The 22956-nt window shown below is 36.5% G+C and overlaps 1 protein-coding gene across 7 annotated transcripts in view; it reads right to left on the minus strand.

Annotated features, from left to right (window-relative positions):
* The window catches only part of eml5 (EMAP like 5), a 247950-nt gene that overhangs the window by 120294 nt on the left and 104700 nt on the right, over positions 1-22956 (minus strand). For 5 of the 7 annotated variants that reach the window (XR_012392979.1, XR_012392978.1, XM_068214623.1 and 2 more), the window contains exons 6-14: positions 19942-20077; positions 18214-18237; positions 15205-15406; positions 12690-12827; positions 11624-11880; positions 9364-9576; positions 8815-8982; positions 6080-6186; positions 5645-5763 (exon numbers count right to left, since the gene is read on the minus strand). Coding sequence is in view for 5 of the 7 variants with exons in the window: in XM_068214623.1 (XP_068070724.1) it covers positions 5645-5763; positions 6080-6186; positions 8815-8982; positions 9364-9576; positions 11624-11880; positions 12690-12827; positions 15205-15406; positions 18214-18237; positions 19942-20077 (1364 nt within the window). In the remaining 2 variants the exon portion in view is untranslated. The remainder of the gene's footprint in view (positions 1-5644; positions 5764-6079; positions 6187-8814; positions 8983-9363; positions 9577-11623; positions 11881-12689; positions 12828-15204; positions 15407-18213; positions 18238-19941; positions 20078-22956) is intronic. The other 2 variants (XM_068214624.1, XM_068214625.1) reach the window with 2 other exon arrangements.

The following is a 22956-nucleotide window of genomic DNA, read 5'->3' on the forward strand; positions in this document are numbered from 1 at the left end:
TTGAGTGGCGGCACACAGCAAATGGCAGGTAAGTGGTGCCATCCACTGTTCCGGAGGAAGCGTAGAAATTGGAGACTGTTTGTTTGAGAAGACAGGAGCACCTCCTTCTGGTTAGGAGGAAAAATGCAGCTTAATGGATTCTTACAGGAGCCTCTCCTCTAAGAACATCTCCCGACGTTTCTCTAGAGCTGTCTTTGGGCATGTTTAAAGTCAGTGATCAGCACTGGATCCAGAATATCCTTAGCCGGCACCCATGACCGCTCTTCTGGGCCATATCCCTCCCAGTCAACAATTTATTGCACTTTCCCAAAGACCACATGAGAATCCAGAAGCCTGCGTACCTTGTAAGCTGGTCTACCCTTAATGATCTGGGGTTTTGGTATGGGCTTGCTGGCTGGAGAAAGAGAGGAACATACAACAGGTTTTAATTTGGAAATATGAAATGTGGGGTGAACCCTCATGGACCTGGGCTGGAGCAGCCGATACAGGATTTATCTTTCTGAGGATGTGAAATGGACTCTACCCGAAGAGGAAGATCCCTGGTTGAAAGCCACACTCTCTGACCTGGCCAAAATGTGGGCCCTGGCCTTCTGCACGTATTTGCCTGTCTCTGCTGTTGTTGGGTGGCTTTTAGTAAACCTACTCAAGCTCTCTGCCATGATCGTCTGCATCAGCGAACAAGTTGTAAAGCAGCTGGGACACTGACTTCTGGTTTCTGTCCTGGAAACACAAGGGGAAGGAAACCATACTGGCACTCAAAAGAAGACATTCCCAAAGAAGAGTGGTAAAGGGTGTTATGTGCAAACTCAGCCCAGACCAACCGAGAGGTCCAATTGATCTAATTTTCTGAAATCAAACATCTCAGAGACCTTTCAATCTCTTGGTCTATCCTTTCTGTCTGACCAATAGATTGGGGATAAAAGTCAGATGAAAGGCTAATGGAGGACCCAATGAGCCGGCCAAATTCCTTCCAGAACCTGGATATGAACTGTGGCCTTCGGTCGGGGACCATGTCTCGCGGAAAGCCATGGATCCTAAACACATTCTGCATGAGAAGCCCTGCTGTCTGACTTGCTGTCGGGAGTTTGGGCAATGGAAGTAAATTACATACCTTGGAATCTGTCCACCCCCACCAGAATGATTGTATTACCTTTGGACTCTGGTAGGCCCGTAACAAAGTCCAATGATATGTGCGTCCATGGGTGTTTAGGAATAGGCAGTGGGTGCAGCAGGCCTTGAGGTCTGGTTCTTGGTTCCTTGTTCTATGCACAAATATAGCAAGCAGCAACAAAGTTTCGGAAATCTTTCTGCAGCTTTGGCCACCAAAATTACTTCTGGATGAGCTTGTGGATTCTAGTAGCCCAAGGGTGGCCCGATTGGAGGGAAGCATGAGCCCACAGCAACACTTCAGAGCGTAGATAGTTAGGTACAAAGAGACGCCCAAGAGGGCTATTACCTGGCACTGTCTTTTGCTGTGCTCTTGTGACAGTCTCTTCAATTCCCCACTGGATTGCACCAACCACTCTAGAGGTAGGTAAAATGAGATCTGGTGTGGCATTGTTCTTTAGTGACCCGAACTGCCTTGAGAGTGCATCTGGCTTTGAATTCTTTGAGCCTGGAAGATAAGAGAGAGTAAAGTCAAAAGAAAAGGGCCCAGCGAGCTTGTCTGGAGTTTAACCTCTTAGCCTCTCTAATGTAGGTGAGGTTTTTGTGGTCTGTCAAGATAAGAAATGGATGTTTGACCCCCTCCAACCAGTGTCTCCACTCCTCTAATGCCACCTTGCCAAAAGCTCACGATTCCCAATGTCGTAGCTCCTCTGTGCTGGTGTAAGCCTGTGAGAAAGATAAGCACATGGGTGAAGCGTGTTGCCGGTCTTACTTCTTTGAGAAAGGACTGCTCCTATGCCTATGTCAGAAGCATCCACCTCCACTACAACAGGAAGCTCTGGATCCAGAAGAGCTAAAATGGGAGCAGATGTGAAGAGAACCTTCATTCTGTTGAAAGCCTTATTGGTCGTCTCAGTCCACACAAATGACTTTGCAGTCTTCTTGGTAAAGGCAGTGATGGGTTCTGCAATGGTACTAAAGCCTTTAATAAATCTTCGATAAAAATTGGCAAACCCCCAAAATCGTTGGACCTCCTTAACTGAACATGGTTGTGGCCAATCCAGTACTGCCTTGATCTTGCCAGGATCCATCTAAAGCTACATTTGGTTACTATGTACCCAAGAAATGACACTTTGCAGACATGGAATTCATTCTTCTCCAGCTTAATGAACAGCCTGTGTCTCAACAACTGGGAGAGGACCTGCTGGACATGTTGTACATGATCTTGATAGTTACTTGAACAAGTAACATCCAAGTCAACGAAAACAAATTTGTTCAATAGCTCCCTGAGGACATCATTAATGAATGCCTGGAAGACGGCTGGGGCATTTACAAGACCAAAAGGCATTACCTGATGTTCATAGTGGCCTGTTGGAGTGTTAAAAGCGGTCTTTCACTCATCTTCTTCCTTGAACCTGACCAGATGGTAGGCATTTCTGAGGTCCAACTTTGTGAAGATAGTGGCGCCCTGCAGTATCTCAAAAGCAGTATTCATGAGGGGTAATGGGTAGCGATTCTTAATGGTGATGTGATTCAAACCACTATAATCAATACAGGGTCGCAGACTCCCATCTTTCTTGGAAACAAAAAAATTCTGCTCCTGCAGGTGAGGTTGAAGTGCAAATGAATCCACTATCTAGGGCCACATTCAGGTATTTCTCCATGGCAGTTCTTTCAGGGATGGAGAGTACACTCTTCCTTGAGGCGTGGATGCTCCAGGTACAAGCTCAATAGAACAATCATAAGCACCATGCGGGGGTATTGATGTAGTCTGAGATATACTGAAGACTTCACTGAGTTCCATGTATTCTAGGGGAACTCAGGACAGACATGGAGAAACCTCAGGTAGGTCTGGAAAAGGGGCTGGGGACTTGATAGTTAATTGCTTGAGCTTGAATGTAACTCATACTTCAGTGGTGGATATAGTTATAGTGTGGGCTGAAAGGGATCAGGAGGAATCGGGCTGAGATCCAAGAAATGTTTCCAGTGGCTCAAGAGAATGGTAAAAGGAAAAATCAGAAAAACAGCAGTTAGTACCCAAACTCTTTACACAACATCTGAACCAGTCTAAAAAAGGGTTGTGATGGAATAACCAAAGGAAACCAAAAACTAAATGGTGTTCTGGTGAATGGATCAAAAAGAATTGTATCACTTAACTGTGTGCCCCTATCTTTAACTGGGGAGAAATGTGGTGCAGTGACTAATCTGTCCTGAACCAAGAGGTTTGCCGTCTAGTGCTGCGATGGTGAGTGGTCTCTAGAGGACTATGGTTCTAATACCCAGCTCACTGGCCACGTTGATATACATAAAATTACCAGCAGCCCCAGAAACAGTGAAGGTACACAGATGGTGTAGTTGGTTGCCTTGGGTGATAGTGGCTCAAATGGACACTCCAGAAGTGCTAGCACAGGGGGAAGTATCTACTCTCACCTGGGTCCCCCTCTCCCTGGATGAGAGCTGGCCTTTCCCTTCAGTACAGGGCAAGTGGAGCGGAAGTGGTCTGGCTCTCCACAGTAGAGACAGTGTCGCTCCCCCATTCGCTGATCCCGTTCGGTCTGGGTCAATCTAGTTCTCCCCAATTCCATTGGTTCCTCAAGATCATTGAGTTGAAGGGGTTGAGTGATGGTGCTAGAAGGTACATAGGGATCAAAAAACCTGGTCTCTCTACCTCGTTCCTGTTGTTGTTCCCTCGAATGAACTCGAGGGAATGTACTGTTGTTGTACTCGAATGGCAACATCAATGAGAGACTCAACATCTGGTGCAGGATCTCTAAAAGCCAGTTTACCCTTTAGAGGTACCTTCAGAGGACAAACCATGGTGAAAAGTTGCTTTCAGTGCTTGCTGAACCCATCCACTTTCTGAGGCCAGGGTTCTAAACTCGATAGAAAATTCTGCAACACTCTTCTCACCCTGAGAAAGTTGAAGTAGACGATAACACATCTCCTTTACTGGCTGGATGGTGGAAGACCTTTTTCATCTCTGCAATGAAACTGGCTCTGTTATTAGTAAGGGGAGATCTCTGGTCCCATAACAATGTAGCCCATATCAAAGTTGTGGCCGTAAGTAGAGTGATAATATAAGCTACCTTACTGTTCTTTATAGGAAAGCTGTGGGGTTGCAATTAAAAGGCTAGCGTGGACTGGGTGACAAATCCTCGACACCTCTCTGGGTCTCCATCAAATCTCTCTGGTGCTGGTAACTTGGATTCAGATAAATTAACAAAAACTGCTGGTGGAGCAAGTACTGGTTGGCCTGGTTGGGAAGTTGGAGGTTGAAGATTTTTAGTAGCTGGAGGATTTCAGTAACAATCTGCTCATGCTTCTGGATAGTGGTCGCTTGATCAGACAAGGCAGACAGAATACCCTCAACATTGGAAGGTGGTGAAACTTCTCCTGGTGGGTTCACTTCCATGGTTCAGTCTCGCAGATGAGGTGAGCTGGGGTTTTTCCCAACTGAACTAACCCCTTAACAGATGAACCCAAGAGCAGAAGAAGAAGCTTGAGGCTGTAGTTTCAGAAAAAATAAACAAATGATCTTTACTTGAAAAATGGAATACAAAGTACAACAAAAATGACTGAAGACGAACTTTTAAAAAAATAGGCAAAAAAGTAAAGATAAATCAGACACAAGGGTCAAAAAACAACAATAAAGAGTAAAGTATCTTCTCTAGAGGATCAGGAGAACACCAGGCAGTAATGGCTCAAGACTGAACACACTAGCTTAGGGAAAAACACAGGTGTTGCTAATCAAGCTTGAGTGGTGGCACACAGCAGATGGCGGAAGCATAGAAATTGGATACTGTTTGTTTGAGAAGACAGTAGCACCTCTTTCTGGTTAGGATGAAAAATGCAGCTTAAAGGATTCTTACACCAATGTGATTGGCACTTTTGATCATGTGATTTAAGATGTCATTTCATAATTTAGTTAAATACTGTGTATCTTTTGCAACTACTGTCACTCAGTGTTATAAATATTCTTAACAAAAAGATCATTCTAGAAGAAAACAACAGGTCATTTTGCTTTTGCTCCTTGTAACGTGGTATCCAGTTTTTGCACAAACAATTCGTTAACTATATATGCTTGGGAATGGATGTTTACTCCAGAAAATCTTAAACACTGTCAGTGTGGTTTTGAGATTCTTTCTTTCTTTTTTTTTCTTTTTTTCTTTTTTTTGTTCTACAAATATATATATGTATAACAAATTCATTAAGAAACATTTTTAGACAAGTGAAAAATATAGTCTTGTTTTAATAAATAATGTGTTAATTAAGTGAGTATTTCTTTTAAAACAAGCAAAATATTCTGCCAATGAATCAAACAAAATTTTAAAGCAAACTAAAAAAATATTATTTTGCTTACCCCATTGGCAAATTATTTAGCTTGTTTTAAGGAACACAGTTATTTTAACATTATTTCTAAAAACAAGAGAATATTTTGTCTGTGTCTAGAAAATTCTTCTTGACTCAAGAATTTTTAGATATTTGGACTAGAAATGTTATATAGGAAATGCATTTTATTCAGTGTTAAAGCCCTTACCCATGAATAAAGTGCAACCTCATTCCACTGGCAGGAGCTCTTTCCCTCTTCTTCATGGCCATGGCTCGATGCTTCTCCTTACACTGCTCTTTAAGCTGAGGTAGATCTTCTTTGTAAACCTGGACAACAAATTTTTCATCTTAAAACTCAACAAACATCAAACAGAGGAAAAATTTAATGCAATTTAGCACAGAACATGTGATAAACATACAAATGTCTTCACAATCATGCCATAACACTCAAATAATTTGTGTGCTTGTTTAAATTACTTATTTAAAATAAGCTGAAACAACACAATTCCTGAGACAGTTTTTTTTTTTTTTTTTTTTTTTTGTGGGGTGCAATTAAGTTTGAACTTAATAATTTTTACAAGTTTAAGTTGATTGATCATAAAACAAAGTTTTATCAAATACAGCAGTTCTACAGTGCACAAACCTGTCGGCGATAAGTAAGTTGTGTTTCCTGTTCGATTTCCGAGTCCATCTCAGGCACATCTGACTGATCCGAGTCAGATTCCTCGCTGTGTGAGTCTATTAACGTCTCTGTATGAAGGAGAGGGCAAATACTTTAACTCTTGTGTTGATTATGCATTCCAATCAAGTAAAACAAATAAATGAATAAACAAATTAGCAGCGACTTCATTTATCATGATCTCCAGAGAACCCCACAGTAACTTATTAGTCATTTCTAAGTGCTGCCCCTCCTCTTTATGGATTTATCACAAAGAAAACTGCTGATGGCTAAAAACGGAACTGCCAACGTGAGCAGTGAGAAAACCATTAGGAAAATGAACAGTGACGGGGAAGACTGCACAGCAACATCCTAAGAAAAAAAATTATTCAATTTGCATTAGTGTAAAGATGTGTAACTACTGTACACAATCTAGCATGTTTTAGAAGCACTGCCACTAACTTGATTTTGATTAATTTCTTTAAAAGATGTTGTTGGTTTAAAGTAAAACCAATAAAACAAATAATAACATGTAATATAGAATATTGACTGGCGTTTCTAATCAAAACATATACTGCTATTTACTGTATATGTGCTGTTGGGAAGAAAATCAAAAGTACAATGGGTAAAATAAGTATAGAACCCTTCATGGTTTTTTCTGGTAAATATTTTTCCTATTTAACAGACAAAACAACAAACACAACAATGATTGTTACGTGTAATAACAATGGAATGGCACAGAAAAAAGTACGGAACTACTCAAATGTCTTTTGGTAATGACAGCTTCAAGAGTTGATTTTTTCCCAGACTTCAACAAGTTCACCAAAAAGGAGTCTATTAACTCTGAGCTTTAGTTCTTATTTTCTATTGGGTTCAGGTCAGGTGGTTGCCTGGGCCATTCTAGCAGCTTTATTTTCTTTTCTGAGTCCAGTTTCTTAGCTGCATTTGGGGTCATTGTGCTGAAATGTCCACCCTGAATCTTCATCATCATGGTAATGTAGATGTCAGACTGAAGCAGCTAATATTCGTTTACATTGGTAAGGGACAGGGTTGCTTTCTAACTACCTAGAGATTTCAGCAGCTGTCTGGGCTTTCCCTACCTTCCGTTCTTCATGAGTTCAATACTTTTCCCCTGTGTCATTTCATTTTATGACACAACTTAATTTATAAACTATTATAAATAATTTGTTTTGTTTTCTTGGTACTGTATGTATGGATTACTTTAGCTGTTATCAATAGCCCCTTTCACACAGTGATACCGGTAAATATCCGGAAAATTACCAGAACGACTTTACTGGTAAATTCAAAAAAGCGCTGTTCACATCTGGATTTTTTCCGGAAAAGATCATTCGCATATTGATTCCAAAATACAGGTAAATTCTGACACCATTAACCAGAAATGAGCTTTAAACGGCTGCACTTTTATTTGTAAACACAGGAGAGGGTTGTTGATAGTACATAATATGTGTGTATGCTGGCGCTCATCTGCCTTTTCACGTGCACATGCGTCAAGCAACTGAAGCAAAGTTTCAAGGAAAACATACAGCGGTTTATCATAAGCATTTTATCAATATTTTTTTTTCACAGTTGTTCCTACAGAAGGAACATAGATTAACATTATCTGACTAACATCTAGCAGCTAAATGGGTCTAGACAAATATTCAAAGGCTTTTATTTTTGTTAACAGCACCTGAAATGCTTCTAAATGTTCTGATTGGCAGAAGTAGGCAGTGCTTTCTTATCGTAAGCTTGCTCTTTCTGGCAATTTTCCTTCTGAATTCATACAGCGCAGCATTCCGGCAAATAACCGCTAATGTTACAACTTCTCTTTCCGGAAATTTGTCAGAACTAGTTTACCAGGCCGGTTCACACATGATCCCTTTGCAGAGAATTGCCAGTTATTTTCTGAAATGGTCTGTATGTATGAACGGGGCTTATATCTGGTGACAATGTCAAGTCAACAGCATCTTGAGAAATGTTTTTAGAGAGAAATGGTGAAGTTTACAAAAGTTTTTTTACCAGCTGTACACTATTAACTGAAGCTGTTAAAATGGTTAATTGAAGTTAATTTAAGTAGAAGTATAAAGTAAATATTAATTAACAGTTTTATTCAATTGTTCACTAACATTCAGAAAAATTGTTATAAATATACATGAAGTTACAATTTCTTACATTTAAAATATATTAATTTTAGAAGTAATATTGAAAGAATTATTTATGTAAAACATAATATTTCATATAAAACTCACTTCATTAATGCTATGTTCACACCAAAAAATAAGTAGACATGCAAATCAAGTAAGTCCGAAAATTAAGATTTTTTTGAACTTGCGGAAAACAGATGATCGAGGCAAATATTTTGCACAATTTCAACTCTATTTGCACATTTGCATTGACTTAGTATTTGGTGTAAAGCCAGCCTAAAAATAATATTTAAATCTCTCTTTGTCAACAAATCACACTTATGACAGTCCTATAAAGTGCATTTTTAGACAGATAGTTTAGAAAAAGTGTGTTTAAAGTACTCTGGTGTATCATATACTCCAACTGTATAATCAATCTAATTAAGCACTTTGGTCATTTAACCACTTTAAAATCTGCTTAGCAGCATAGACAATTATGATTTCTTCCATTTAGTGTTAGTTTTCTGACATATCATTTGGTTGAAATCAAATCTCATTGTCTATGTTGGTCAAGATATTCAACAAAGTGTCTCCCACCTTGAGGAGCTATATGAAGGGTGTCTTTTGACTTTCTTTCAGGGACAAACTTCCACTGGAACACCGAGTGGTCCGCTCCACCAATAGTAATCACCCACTGATAATCATGTGACCATCTGATGTTGGTTATGTGTGCTGAGTGCCCTAAATATTTTTTAAACTTTGCACCTGGAAATGAAAATAACAAGAAAGATGAGAAGTTCAAATAAAAACGTTACAGAAAATCTTTAACAAAACTACAGAGCGTGAAAGCAGACATTGTGATGTTAAAAACAAAAGAGGGAGATGGAAGAATAAGTATTATATCATTGCTTTTTTGCATCTGGTCTTTTAAAACCAAAAAATTGGTTCAGCAATTTTTGGCTGAAAATTAAACTTGGTTGAAAAACTAGGTGGGATCTCAAAACTTTTATGAAAGAATTTGTAAATGTAAATGTGTTTATGAGCAATCATCTATATGTTTCCTTCTATCTCAAATGTTTTTTCATCATTTTGTCCACTTTGGGCCTCCATTTAAAAGACAGTTAAAAAACAGAAAAAGAAACCCACCTTTTCTAATACATGGGTACCGAAATAACTTAACTAATCCATAATCATCCGCTGTTACTAAAACTTGACTACTGAAGTTGGCATCTACAGAGTTGATGTCATTGATATCAGAGTATTTGGGCCAGATCCCGTTCACCTCCGGCCCGAGGACACAAGTCCATGAAGACCACTGGACCAGCTTAAGCTCTTCCCTATTGGTCACCTCCTTGCCACCTAAAAACAGTCAAAACATTAACAGTCAAGATTGAGTGATGATTTATACAAAGGAAATGTAAAAAAAAACTATAACTCGAACTGTATAATTTTTTGTCTTAAATGATCTATTTTTATAAAAGCCTTAAAGAAATAGTTCACAATGACAAGTCTGTCATTCACAGCCTTCACTTGTTCAAAACCTAGTTGAGTTTCCTTCTTCTGTTGAACACAAAATAAGTTATTTTAAAGAATGCTGGTCAAAGGTACCCATTGACTTCCATAGCACTTTTCCCTTTCTATAGGCCAATGGGTACAGCATCTTCTTCTTTGGTGTTCAATAGATGGCAAAACACATGGTGTAAACGTGCAGAAAAACAACTAAAAAACATTGAAAATTAAATTTTGTCATAGAAAGCCCTCAGTCCTTATGATAAAATTCATATGTACATTTTTTGGGAGCACAAAATTATTCTTGGAGCTTTGCATGATTACAGTTGAGCCATTAAAGTGACGTTGAATGGTTTTAAAAAAAAAAAAATGTCTTTCTTTTCTGCACTTGCATCGTGGGACCATAGCTGTTTCTGGAGAATTAAAGAGCTCCTGGATTTCATCTGAAATATCTTAGATTGTGCCCCGAAAGGGGAACAAACATGTAAGGGGATTGTAATCAAATAAGGGCAAGTAACTAATGACATAATCTTTGTTATTTTAGGGGGAACTAACCATCTAAATAACATATATGTTAGTTTCACAATTCACACAACTTTTGGTTTGATAACATTCACACAACTGCTATCAATCTGTACATTTCATGAACAAAAATCTGTGCAAAAAAATTTTCTCTTTGCTAAAAAACTATGCATGCGTATGATCTGATCTGCTCATGAAATGAATAAACAGTTTATTGTTGTTAATAAAAAAGGAACTGATGTAAAAATTTTTGTAATTTTTATAAATTTAATAGTCACCTTAGAGGTGCAGCGGACATGTCAAGTTTTTGTTTGTATCATGTCAAACCATTTGCATTGACTGAATTGACAATACTTTTTTGGGGAGTCAGACTTTACAATAGGGTTTCCTTAATGTATTTACTAACATGAATTATTGTTGAACAGTGTTGTGGTAACGCAATATTAGTAATGCTAGTTACATTAGAATATTACTATAACGTGTAAAGTAACGCATCGATTTTTAAAAAATTAAGTAATAATACTTGAGTTACTTTTTTGAAAATTTAACTGTAATTACTGTTAAGTCTAATTAATTAGCTTTTAAAAAATACATTTCTGAATTAAAATTAATTACAATGAATCAAGCAGTCTATGAGAAAATGTGTTCATTATTTTGAACGCATCGATGAAAAGGGGATTATAGTCTCAATGGATAGTGATTTTACTTAAGACAAATAGTACAAAAGTAGTAAACACATTCCTTAAAACTATAAATAATCTGTATATACAGCATATATAGCTTTGGGGTCAGGAAGTTCTCAGATAACATTATCCTAAAATATTATTTTTTATCTGTTTTTTTAACATCCACATTTAGGCTTGTTTAAATGTGTGAGTTAACACACTGTGAGATAATGAACTAAGACAATTTTATTTTCATTAAAAAAGTACTGTATTTGTCAAAAACAGTCGAAGACAAAATATTAGCCCTCCTATGATTTCTTTTTTCTTTTTCAATTATTTCCCAAATGATGTTTAACAGAGCAAGACATTTTTTACAGAATTTCCTATATTTTTTCTTTTGGAGAAAGTCTTATTTGCGTTATTTCAGCTAGAACAACTTTTTAAAAAAGTCAATATTATTAGCCCTCTTAAGCAATATTTTTTTGATTGTCTACAAAATAAACTACTGTTATACAATGGTTTACCTAATTACCCTAACTTGTCTAATTATCTTAGGTAAGCCTTTAAATGGCACTTCAAACTGAATACTATCTTGCACTAATACTGAATACTATCTGAATACTATCTTGTACTTTAAATAATCTTGAAAAATGTACATTTTATGGACTGCTTTGCTGTTGACTGTAAAGAAGTCAACCCAAAACACTTACTGGGCATCCGATAGAAGAGCCGTCGACCGTTTCCGTCATTTGTCTGCAGATACTTGCTGTCCGTGGACCAGTCCATGTGTGTGATAAAGCTGCTGGAGCCCACACATTCGCCCACCTTCTTGTATCGCTGCACAACGCCGTAGATGTCCACTGAGTTATCATTGGAGCCCACGGCGAGGTGCGCTCCGTCAGGGGAGTACTTCAGCTCATGGATGGCCTCTTTACGGTCCTTAATGTGGACCACCTCTGTCATGTCCCTGCAAAATGAGTACAGTTTTCTCTGATTTGCATGCTTCATGGTGCTGTGGCTTATTTTAGGCTGCTTTATACCAAGTGGCAAAGTTCACAACACACTTCTAGCAGGTGTAGGGCCAGTCTAATTAAATGTGTGAATAATGGCCTGTTTAAACTGAGGGGCACAATACAGTACAGTACCGTATGGTGTGGTTGGCATTTATTTTTATTTCCACTGTCAAAAGGTACCAAAAAGTGAACCGTACAGTGCATAGGCATAATAGTTTCAGATCTTTTGGCTAATTTTAAAAATGTGTATTAGTCAATGATTACAACTGACAGCAGCCTCATCTTGCCTCGCTTCAATCAAGTATCAATTAGATTTAAAAAAGAAAAAAAACATTTTCATTTTAAGTAAAAAATATATAGTCAAATCCAATTAGAACATACACATATACATATATATTTTCAATTTATTTCTTATTACTAACCTTTAACATGTAAAATAATGTGATATAATTTACTTGTTGACCATTTAATGTCTCTCTAAAAATACTTTTCTGTTTCCTTTCCATGTTGGCACTACATGACACAATAGTTTCTGTATGCAGCCCTGCTGATGCAACCTGAGACTGCATATCTCTGTGAGGGGTAAGGTTAGAGGTGGGGTTAGGTGAGTGCATTAAAAAGCATTGGATGCAGCTCAGATTGCACCGCACCAGGTCTGCATCCAGACGTCTCTCGCATGACTAGCAATTTTATAAACAATAGTTCTAATAACCTCATGTCAGCTTGAACATGTTGAGTATCCCTGCTTTGGACAGTGTTTTACCTGACTCTCAGCACTGTGAAGGATCCGTCTTTCATTCCCAGAGCGAGGTGAATGCCGTCTGTGCTAACAGCAGCGCAGCGTATGGGCTCCTCCATGTTGCAGCGTGCTATTAAAGCATGATCTACCAGACTCCAGATCCTTCAAATCAACAAGAAAAACTAATGACCCATAAAGATACACCGTACATAAAAAAAAATCTTGATATTAATAGTCTCCATCAACTCTTAGGTTAATACGCTCACTAAAAAAACAATATTGCTCAGAGGTTCCATGTTTCATTTTATGATATGTGAAGTGCGTAATTAAATAGTAATGAAGTATGCTTGTGTACAACTTTATGTGCTTTACAGGTACAAAAATTGTATAATGACATGGCTATGATCTACTAGTATTTTATTAAAATGATAGTTGACCCAAAAATGAAAATTCTGCAATTATTTACAATGGCAACAGGTTTTCATCGTTCTTCAATATATCTTGAATTAGTGTTTGACAGAGGAAAGAAACTCATAAAGGTTTGAAACCACTTGAGGGGAAGTAATTACAAAGTACATTTTTATTTTGGGGGAACTATTCCTTTAAGATGGTTGACAGGGACACACCTTTAATTCAAAACAATTTAAAAAAAACTTTTGAAATTCAAAATGTGTCCCGGGTTTCCTCTGGTTGGTTTTAAGGGTAGGGACAAATATTAAGCAGTTTTTACTTTATAAAAAGGCATTATATGGAGAGTCCCCACAAGTATACCAATACCAGTAATTTTGACCTTACGGTTATTTGTTAATAGTTTGTACAGATTGATCAAATAAAGATCTGTCTTTGATAAAAAAAAATCAAAACAAACATGTTTTATATTAGATTAACTTGCATGGATTAATTGTTTACCTAAACAATAATGTCTGCTAGCAAAATAAATATTGCAAATTTGGATTAAATTGATTCAAATTACTTTATTAAACCAATTATTACAAAATTGTTGCAAAATGGTTCCATTAAATTCATATTCTAAAAAAAAGACAATGTTTTCTGACCTTAGATGTATTTAAACCTGCAGTAGGGGTTCCAAAACTACATTATACCATATGACCTGCTCTTTAAAGAGCCATTCTTATGGGTTTTTGAAAATGACTTTCCAAGCAGTGTGTACCACAGCTCTAAGTGAATGAAAACATCCAGCTGAGGGTAAAAAAATGCACTTTGTTCAAAAAGATATTTTTTTAATAAAAGATTCGTCTGATCGTTTGTTCTGATCTTTCGTATGTTCATATGAACGTCCACACGAAACAATACCAAATATGGAGTGCCAAATCCAGTATAGCCAACCATGTGCTGTGTTTTTTCCTTTTTTTTTCTTTTGATTGATAAAATAACCTACGCTGCAACATTCATCAGCCGATTCATTGGCCATTGGCTTTTAAAGGAAGGATCAGCAAAGAATACTAATGTATGTTTCATATGGACCAGTTTCTTCTTCCTTCAGATCCTGTAAGTGTTTATTCTCCCTACATAACCTGTAAGTGTGATTAAAATGGTTGCCTCATTTTCTGTAGTTTGCAAAATATGTATTTAATTGTGTGTTGCAACTTGTAATCGCTCTGCACGGCTTGTAATCACGTATCTATAGATCAATGCTTGTACTGTAGCTCTCAGGTTAAATCTTTATTGGTTATTCACATACTGCGTCCAAAACCATGCTGAAAACAAGACGCCTACTTCTTCCTTTACCAATATAAATGTTTTGTGTTCGCAATCTCCTGCTGTTTGTTGCTATGGCCGCCATCAGCTGTTCCTCACATGTGCAGCACGATCAATTTTTTAAATAGTTAAACTTTTGCGTGAGATTATTACTGAATGTGTGTCACTGTTATTACTTGGGGTTAGCGTTAAGAGTAGAGCCATATGCAGGTGTTTAAATGCATCGCTTTAATGCACTCTTGTATTGAGCTTGTTTCTTTCCGGTGAACCCAGTCGACCAATCACAGCAGACTTAGTCATTGAACCGATCACAACAGATTAGCCTCATGCAAAGAAGTGGTTTGGGAACAAATAAATCGTTGAACAAATCATATGGGAGTCATTGGGATAATTATGTAAAAATAAAAGCATATTATAAGACAGGCATGTCCAAACTTGTTCCTGGAGGGCTGGTGTCCTGCAAAGTTAAGTTCAAATGACAATCAGACACACCTGGACTAGCTAATCAAGGCCTTACTAGGCTTTCTAGAAACATCTTTGCAGGTGTGTTGAGGCAAGTTGGAGCTATAATCAGCAGGACACTGGCCCTCCAGGCCCTCCAGGACCAAAAAACCTGTTATAAGACAATGAAAGTGTTTTTTGATCTTGCATGCATATCAGCCTGTTGTTGGAGAACCCCAAAACCAAAATATGACCTTTTATAACGCATAGTAGGGGATGTTTAGCATCATTGATTTATTAAAAGCGTCTAACAATTGTTAAATAGATCTGCTGTAAGAGTGCAATTTGATTGTGTTGTAAGTTTGTTTTCAGCCCTTACCGAACAGAGCGGTCATCGCTCCCAGTCATGGCAAGAGGTTTGGTTGGGTGAACAGCCAGTGCCCACAGCTCACCCTCACAGTGACCCTGCATGATGAGGAAGGGCTTGGTGCGATCGTGAACCACCACTTCAAAAATCTCACTGTCCTGCGTTCCCACCAGAATATGATCCCCTCGCCAGCACACGCTACGCACTGACAAGCCTGCACAGATCAGCACAAGAACAGTTAGCATGGAAAGAGAATGCACCACTGCCTGTCCACTTTTTTAGCATGTTGGTTCTACAAGTGTATTTTCCATGTATTTTCCCCACAAGGATTTTTAGACTTTCAACTATAAAGTTTTTAAACATTTTGGTTTTTTATTTAGAACCTTATTTTTCATTTAAAGGGATAGTTAATTTCCTGTTAATTTAATTACTCATCCAAGATGTAGATGCCTTTCTTTCTTTAGTTGAACATCAAATAGGATTTTTAACGGAATTTGATGTCCTTGCGAATTCATATAATTGTAGTCTATAGGGATGAGCCCAAATCAATAGCAATGGCTCCAGATGACACAATAAGGTCTTGTGAAGCAAAACCATCGCTCTGTTTAAGAAATTGAACATTATTTAATTTTACTAGCTTTAATCAATAACCTGGCTAAACAGTTCTTGGCAAATGTAGTTCTATATAGTCACCTGACCACTCATCACGAAGCTACTAGACCACATTGGACTACATTTACACGTGTCAAGAACTGTTGACCAGGCTTTGGATTAATGCTTATAATATTGTATATAATGTTCAATGTCTTACATGGGTCAATTATTTCGCTTCACAAGACTTCAATGTGTCATCAGGAGCCATGTCTATTGATTTGGACTCATGTCCATGCGTTAATGTTTAATATAAAAAACCTATCACTGCCATTTTATGAACCACCAATGACCACAGATGCAGCTAAAACTCTTCTTTTATGTTCTGCTGAGGAAAGAAAGTCAAATGATCTAATAAATAAATCTTGAATGAACTGTGGGTGAGTATTGTAAATTAACAGGAAATTGTCATTTTCGGGTGAACTATCCATTTAAGAGCAGTTTCAGAGAGTAACATAAATACCATAAATGTCTGGAGACTTCCAATCTAATTAATTTCCATTGATTATAAGCCATAAAACAAGTTATTTATTCTTCTTGATGTTGCAAAACGGTGTTTTCTTATCATATTGTTTTTCATTTTAATGAACTATCATAAACACACTGATTTGCAGTGCAAGTAGTTTGAGCATTAATCTATAAAACAATATATTTTAAGTACTTAAAACTAATTCAAATATGCATTTATTATGAAACATTTGATTTCATTTACAGTAATTTTGGTACAATTTGGTTTTTAACTACTACAACATGAACAGTTCTGCTAAGAATTATGTAATTTTACAATGTATTTTTGTTTAATTCAGATGTTAAAGAAAATTGTTTATAATATTTTATCATGCATTATTTTATAAACTTTTAGTTGCACATGTTTTTCTATTTAATGTAATGTGTGTTGATACAGACGTTTAAAGAATTCTGCTCTTAACATTAAGTTGAATGACATATTTTGTTTTTGACTGTCTGGAGTTTTGTTAGACTGTCCTTACAATATAGCACGTATGTAGAGCCAATAGCAGATCTGTCTTTAAAGGGCACCTAATTTAAGATTTAAAATAAATCTTTTGTGTCTCCAGATTGTGTCTGTAAAGTTTCAGCTCAAAGCATCCGACAGATTATTTATTATACCTTTCAGAATCTAGAAAATTTGAGCTTTTAAGACATTGTAGCTGTATTTGTTGCCCGTGCCTTTAATGCACATGAGCTAGTTCTCCCCACCCACCGTTCCCATGCATGTCAGAGCCATAGAGAATGCTCTGATGGGTGTAGCTTTTACCTTCTGCATTTCAAGTAGATAACCATTACAGTGACTGACAAGAATAAAGCAGATCTCCCTTACTACAGTAAGAACTTTCCCAATGATTATTTGATATCTTTGTTGTGGAGTTAATTTAAGCCTTTCTGCGCACACACACACACACACACACACACACACACACACACACACACACACACACACACACACACACACACACACACACACACACACACAGACACACACACACACACACACATTTTGCTTTGTTTAGTTTTTGCAAATGTGACAGGATATACCTTAATATACACTGCTGTATGGAAGTTAAAGTACAAAATAAACCTGATTTAAGTCCACAAACCAGGATTGAAGCATTTTCTTTTATAATTGAACTGACAAGCAGCTGTGGTGATGAAATACTTAGGGAGTTTACTGTCTTTTCTTAATTACAAACGTGCACTGATTTAAAATCGTTCTGAACTTATAAAACTCACTCTTGAGGCAGATGATCACAGAGAGCTGAACAGATCTTTTAATCCCAGTTGCTTTTCACAAGTCCTGTCTTGTGGATATGCTTATACACGTAACTATGAAAACATGTTAATATGTGGCTGTCAATCAATTCGGTGGGCAGGGGAAACCACACTCCTATGCCACATGGCAGTGAGTCTCAAAATAGGAGCGATTTGGATTTTTTTTTTTTTTTAAAGTTTCTATCACCCCAATAAAATTGTGAACACACTATACCTACACACAGTTCTGTCCAAACAGCTTACAAAAAAAGATTTTCATCATAGGTGCCCTTTAAAGATCTCTTAAGTTCATTTTAAGAATCTTAAGTTCATCAATAAAATGTATTTCCCTGTGGAGAAAAATAAATGGAGTTTTTACTTCCAGAACCCAACTATGCAACTCTACTGTGGAAGTCAACAGACATGATCCTGAACATAATGAAAGGATGTACACTGTAGAATGCCGAGGATGGAGAGGGTGTTTTGGGGGCTTGATTATACATAAAGACAGATCTGGGGTTGCTGACAAACAAGGGAAAGATAGCTATGGATTTCACACAGGGCAGACAGCCTGCATAAAGAACACTGAGCACTACAACGCACCTCTTGAATTTTCACCTCTAGCTACTGATGAATCAGATGAAAAAGAGAAGTAAAAGAAGAAAAAAGATAGAGCTCCGTTAGAGACAAAGGACTGATGCATTGTGGGGTCCTGAGTATTTAACAAAAAAATATGTAAGTTGGCAACATAATAGATTAAGCAAAATGCTAGCACTTTACAACAAGGTTTCATTTGTTAAGGTAAAACGTTAAAAGCACATGATGTACAATTTTTTATTAATCCAATCTTGCGTACAATCACATTGGTGTGATCAGCCTTGAATGGTCCCTGAATCATATTATCACAGCGGTGTCATTACAAATTTTATAACACACGCCACCAACTGCTTAATTCAAATCTGACGGCTTGTGTTGAGGTATAGAAAAATATGTGATCACAACTATTTTTTTTAAACAAATAACATTTGTTTAAGGTTTCAGACATTAGAAATATACACACACTCAAGCCGAAAGTATTCCTATCCATAAGGTACAAATAATTTCAGCCTTGACTGTAACTACTAGTAAAACCAAGCATTTAATGTTTGTAAAATACATGTTAATGTCTATTGAGATGGCAATAATAATAATTTTTAAATATAACTTGAAGAGGCTTTATTCACATAAGATACACACTGTGTATGTATGTTACTAGAACATTTATTATATTCCTCTCCCAGTTAAACACCTACTTACTTTCATGTATTTGAAAGAAAATTATATATACATGTTGAATTAACATGTTGTAAATCCAGCAGCTCAGATCTCTCCGTAGACTATCCCCCATCATAGTTCAAATAATTTGATCACTACTAAGCTGTGTGAATTATACATTGATGATCAGGGGGTCAACTTTTTCTGTAATGTAACTGTAGTTTATGTAATACATGCTTTAATCATTTATGTATTTATTTAAATTACATCTAATTTATTAATAAAACATATTTAAGTGTTTAATGTTTTAAGGGATATTTAGTGTCTGACATACACAACCCAGGCTCATTCTGAAAACGTACCACTATATACATTTCTGGAGACCAGCAAATACATGCCAGCAGGTACTTTTTTGTTTTTGTTTTCGCGAATCCACCAGAGGCTGCTGTGTATGCTTTTTCAGATCTCAAATTTCTCTTCTGAGTGCCATTTGCACCTGCTACTCTTGTGCAAATCCACCAGAGGCCGCTGTCGACTGACTGACTGACTGACTGACTGACTGACTGACTGACTGACTGATCGACTGAAACACCCTTCTTCTTCCCTAAACCCTACCAATAGTGTTTTCAAAAGCACTGATCCCCCAATAAATCCCCCTGTAACCCTGACTTCAAGGTTTAAAAGACAAAATACATGTTCTTACACATATTTGAAAATTGGAACATCAGATATTTTGCAATTTAATTAGGTAATAAATAAGTAAATAAATAATAAATATATTTAAATAAGTCAATGGTGCATGTGATAGACTTGACATGTTATCATGGCAAATTTAAAGCAAAGTATGTCCTTGTTAGTTGTGAATATGTGCCCTCTATCTGTGAAACTTACTTACTATGCCTTTAAAGTTAACCTTAACATGAGCTGACAACAAAGAAATGTTCCAACGCATTTATTAAACTTAGTGATGTTAGTTTATACATTTACTAATGAAATCATATTGTAAAGTGCTATCTACAAAACAAATGTAAATGTAGAGAAATGCATTCATGGGAGATTGTACAGGCTCTGACTCACCCTTATATCCTTGGTCTGTTTCCCTGAGGTCAATGACGGTGATGGGTTTGAAGTTCAGGTCCCACAAGCGGATGCAGCCATCCCTGCCTCCAGTAGCAAAGCCTTCTTCACACGCATTCATGCTGAAAATACCAGACTACACACACACACACACACACACACACACACACACACACACACACACACACACACACACACACACACACACACACACACACAAACAGCTCTGAGATTCTGAACTTCTCTGACAGCTCAAACAATTAGAGTCTTATAGGATCATATAAAGTTTTGATAAAAAAGATCTTAAAGGGGTCATATCATGAGAAATTCAACACCCCTCAATTGTGCAAGCAAAACAATGAATTAAATAAACTGCAATACAACTCAAAACATTATTCTCAGGTCAAAATAACTTTCAGAGAGTTTTTAGATCCAGTTGCTCCTAAATATCAAAAGCAACGACCAAAAGAACAAAACATTACTTAAACAATGAAGAAACATTTCAAAACAAATAGAATTATATTATTACATATTATATAAATAAATAAATTATCATGTTGAATTTCACAAATCTTATAACACCACAGATTGGGTAACTAAAAGCTATCAGAGTAATACATACAAACAAAATGTCCTCAAAATTATTTAAAAATAATGTTTAAAAAATACAACAGAATAAAATATATAGCTGCAAAAGTCATTCAGTCAAGAGCATAAATCAAGTAATTAATATTTTTATTTAACTTTATTAAGTTATATATAACTAGTATTTTATGAGTGCACCTAATGCAAAAAATAAATATAAAAACAAATTGTGATTTTATATCATATCATGTCATATATTACATTATATTATATTATATTATATTATATTATATTATATTATATTATATTATATTATATTATATTATTCATTTTCTTTTCGGCTTAGTCCCTTTATTAATCCGGGGTCGCCACAGTGGAATGAACCGCCAACTTATCCAGCACATGTTTCACACAGCGGATGCCCTTCCAGCTGCAACCCATCTCTGGGAAACATCCATACACACCCATTCACATTCATACACTACTGACATTTTTGCCTACCCAATTTACCTGTAGTGTATGTCTTTGGACTGTGGGATAAACCGGAGCACCCAGAGGAAATCCACACTTACGCAGGGAGAACATGCAAACTCCACACAGAAACGCCAACTGACCCAGCCGAGGCTAGAACCAGCGACCTTCTTGCTGTGAGGCGACAGCACTACCTTCTGCGCCACAACGCCATCCTATATTATATTATATTATATTATATTATATTATATTATATTATATTATATTATATTATATTATATTATATTATATTATATTATATTATATTTAGTGCTGTTAAAATTAGTGCGTTAACGCATGCAATTAATTTGAAATAATTAAAGCGTTAAAAAAAAAATATGCAATTAACGCAGTTGCAGGTTTTTATAATTCCTGTTGTGGTCGACATGTGTTTAATGTGCAAAGAAATATGGATAAGACCAAGGAAGCACTTTTTGAAAGCAAGTTTCAGTATAAAACAATTAATGTTGTATCACCAGGCTCTCCAGAGTTTCATGCAAACTCGGGTGTTTTATTTTTAACTTTCGACTTCTGTTTTAATGGAATTTGATACCGCATGACAAAAGGAAAAAAAAAACCTTCGCATTTTGTAACTCGGTGGTCCTTTCGTGGATCGTTGCTTATGGTAGACTCGTAATAGGAGTATTATCTGAATCATATTAAAATCTGAGTATTGGTGTCTATGAAGTGCCGGATGAAGTTGCAAGCTGTCAAAAGACAGCGCATTCCTTTGCCTTTCAGCGTGCGCCCCCCAATGTCTTATTAAGTTTGACGTCTTTCCCCCTCAAAGCGTATGCTTCGCGTTGTTGTGTCAGAATCCTTGTGAAATACAGCCATACTTTAGAACGCTTAGTTTAAGCAAATTTGATGAATGGGATCATGCTTGTTGAATCTGAAGGCAGTCACTCCAGCTGCGCTGTCCTGCGCGCGTCACTGTGTGTGTGTGTGTGTGTGTGTGTGTGTGTGTGTGTGTGTGTGTGTGTGTGTGTGTGTGTGTGTGTGTGTGTGTCTATGTGTGTCTATTTGTGTGCACACTAAATCAAAAAGTTACGAATGGACGTGAGATAGTATTGCATTCTCAGCTCACATTATTCAAAAGAAAAGGTCCACATTGTCCCCCGATAATGTCAACAGACTGGACTGTTTTAGCAACTGGCTGCATGTAAAGGAGGACAACTCAACTCACAGTAATACAACATTCGATAAGTGCAATTGTTTGTATTCAATACCTATTATTATTATAATTTTCCATTTACCATATTTGCAATGCCTGTATTTTGGCCTTTTTTGCAGTCCACTAAAAATCCAACTTGGAAATCAATGTTTTCTTTATTGGTATTAATTGTTTTGAAATTCAAATAGCACTAACATGCCTGTGTTTTAATTTCTGTAATAAATATGGCTGTCAAGCCAGGATCTTGATGGATTATTGCGGATATGTTGTTTACATGAAGAAATCTGTGTTACAAGTTAAACAAAAATTCTAATGAACAATTATATTTTGAATGTAAATAGTTTTTGTCTTGCATTTACATTAATTTTACATTTGAATAGCCAAAATTACAAGTTTCAGTCTAAATGTGATTAATCGTGATTAATTGCGATTTATTTTCAAAAAAAGTGTGATTGATCAGTTAATTTTTTAATCAATTGACAGCATTAAATATATTATATTATGTTATGTTATATTATATTATATTATATTATATTACATTATATTATATTATATTATATTATATTATATTATATTATATTATATTATACTTTATCAAACTGACACAATAACATTATAAAAATATTATCATAATAAATTAATGTTTAAGAATAAAAAATTGCAATTAACAGACATTTATTATTATAACAGTGGCAAAAGAACAAATTTGCCTTGACCATACAATATGAAAAGCTGGTTCCCCTTCG

The sequence above is a fragment of the Danio rerio genome, chromosome 17 (assembly GCF_049306965.1).
Source record: "Danio rerio strain Tuebingen ecotype United States chromosome 17, GRCz12tu, whole genome shotgun sequence".
In the NCBI taxonomy this organism is placed as follows: Eukaryota; Metazoa; Chordata; class Actinopteri; order Cypriniformes; family Danionidae; genus Danio; species Danio rerio.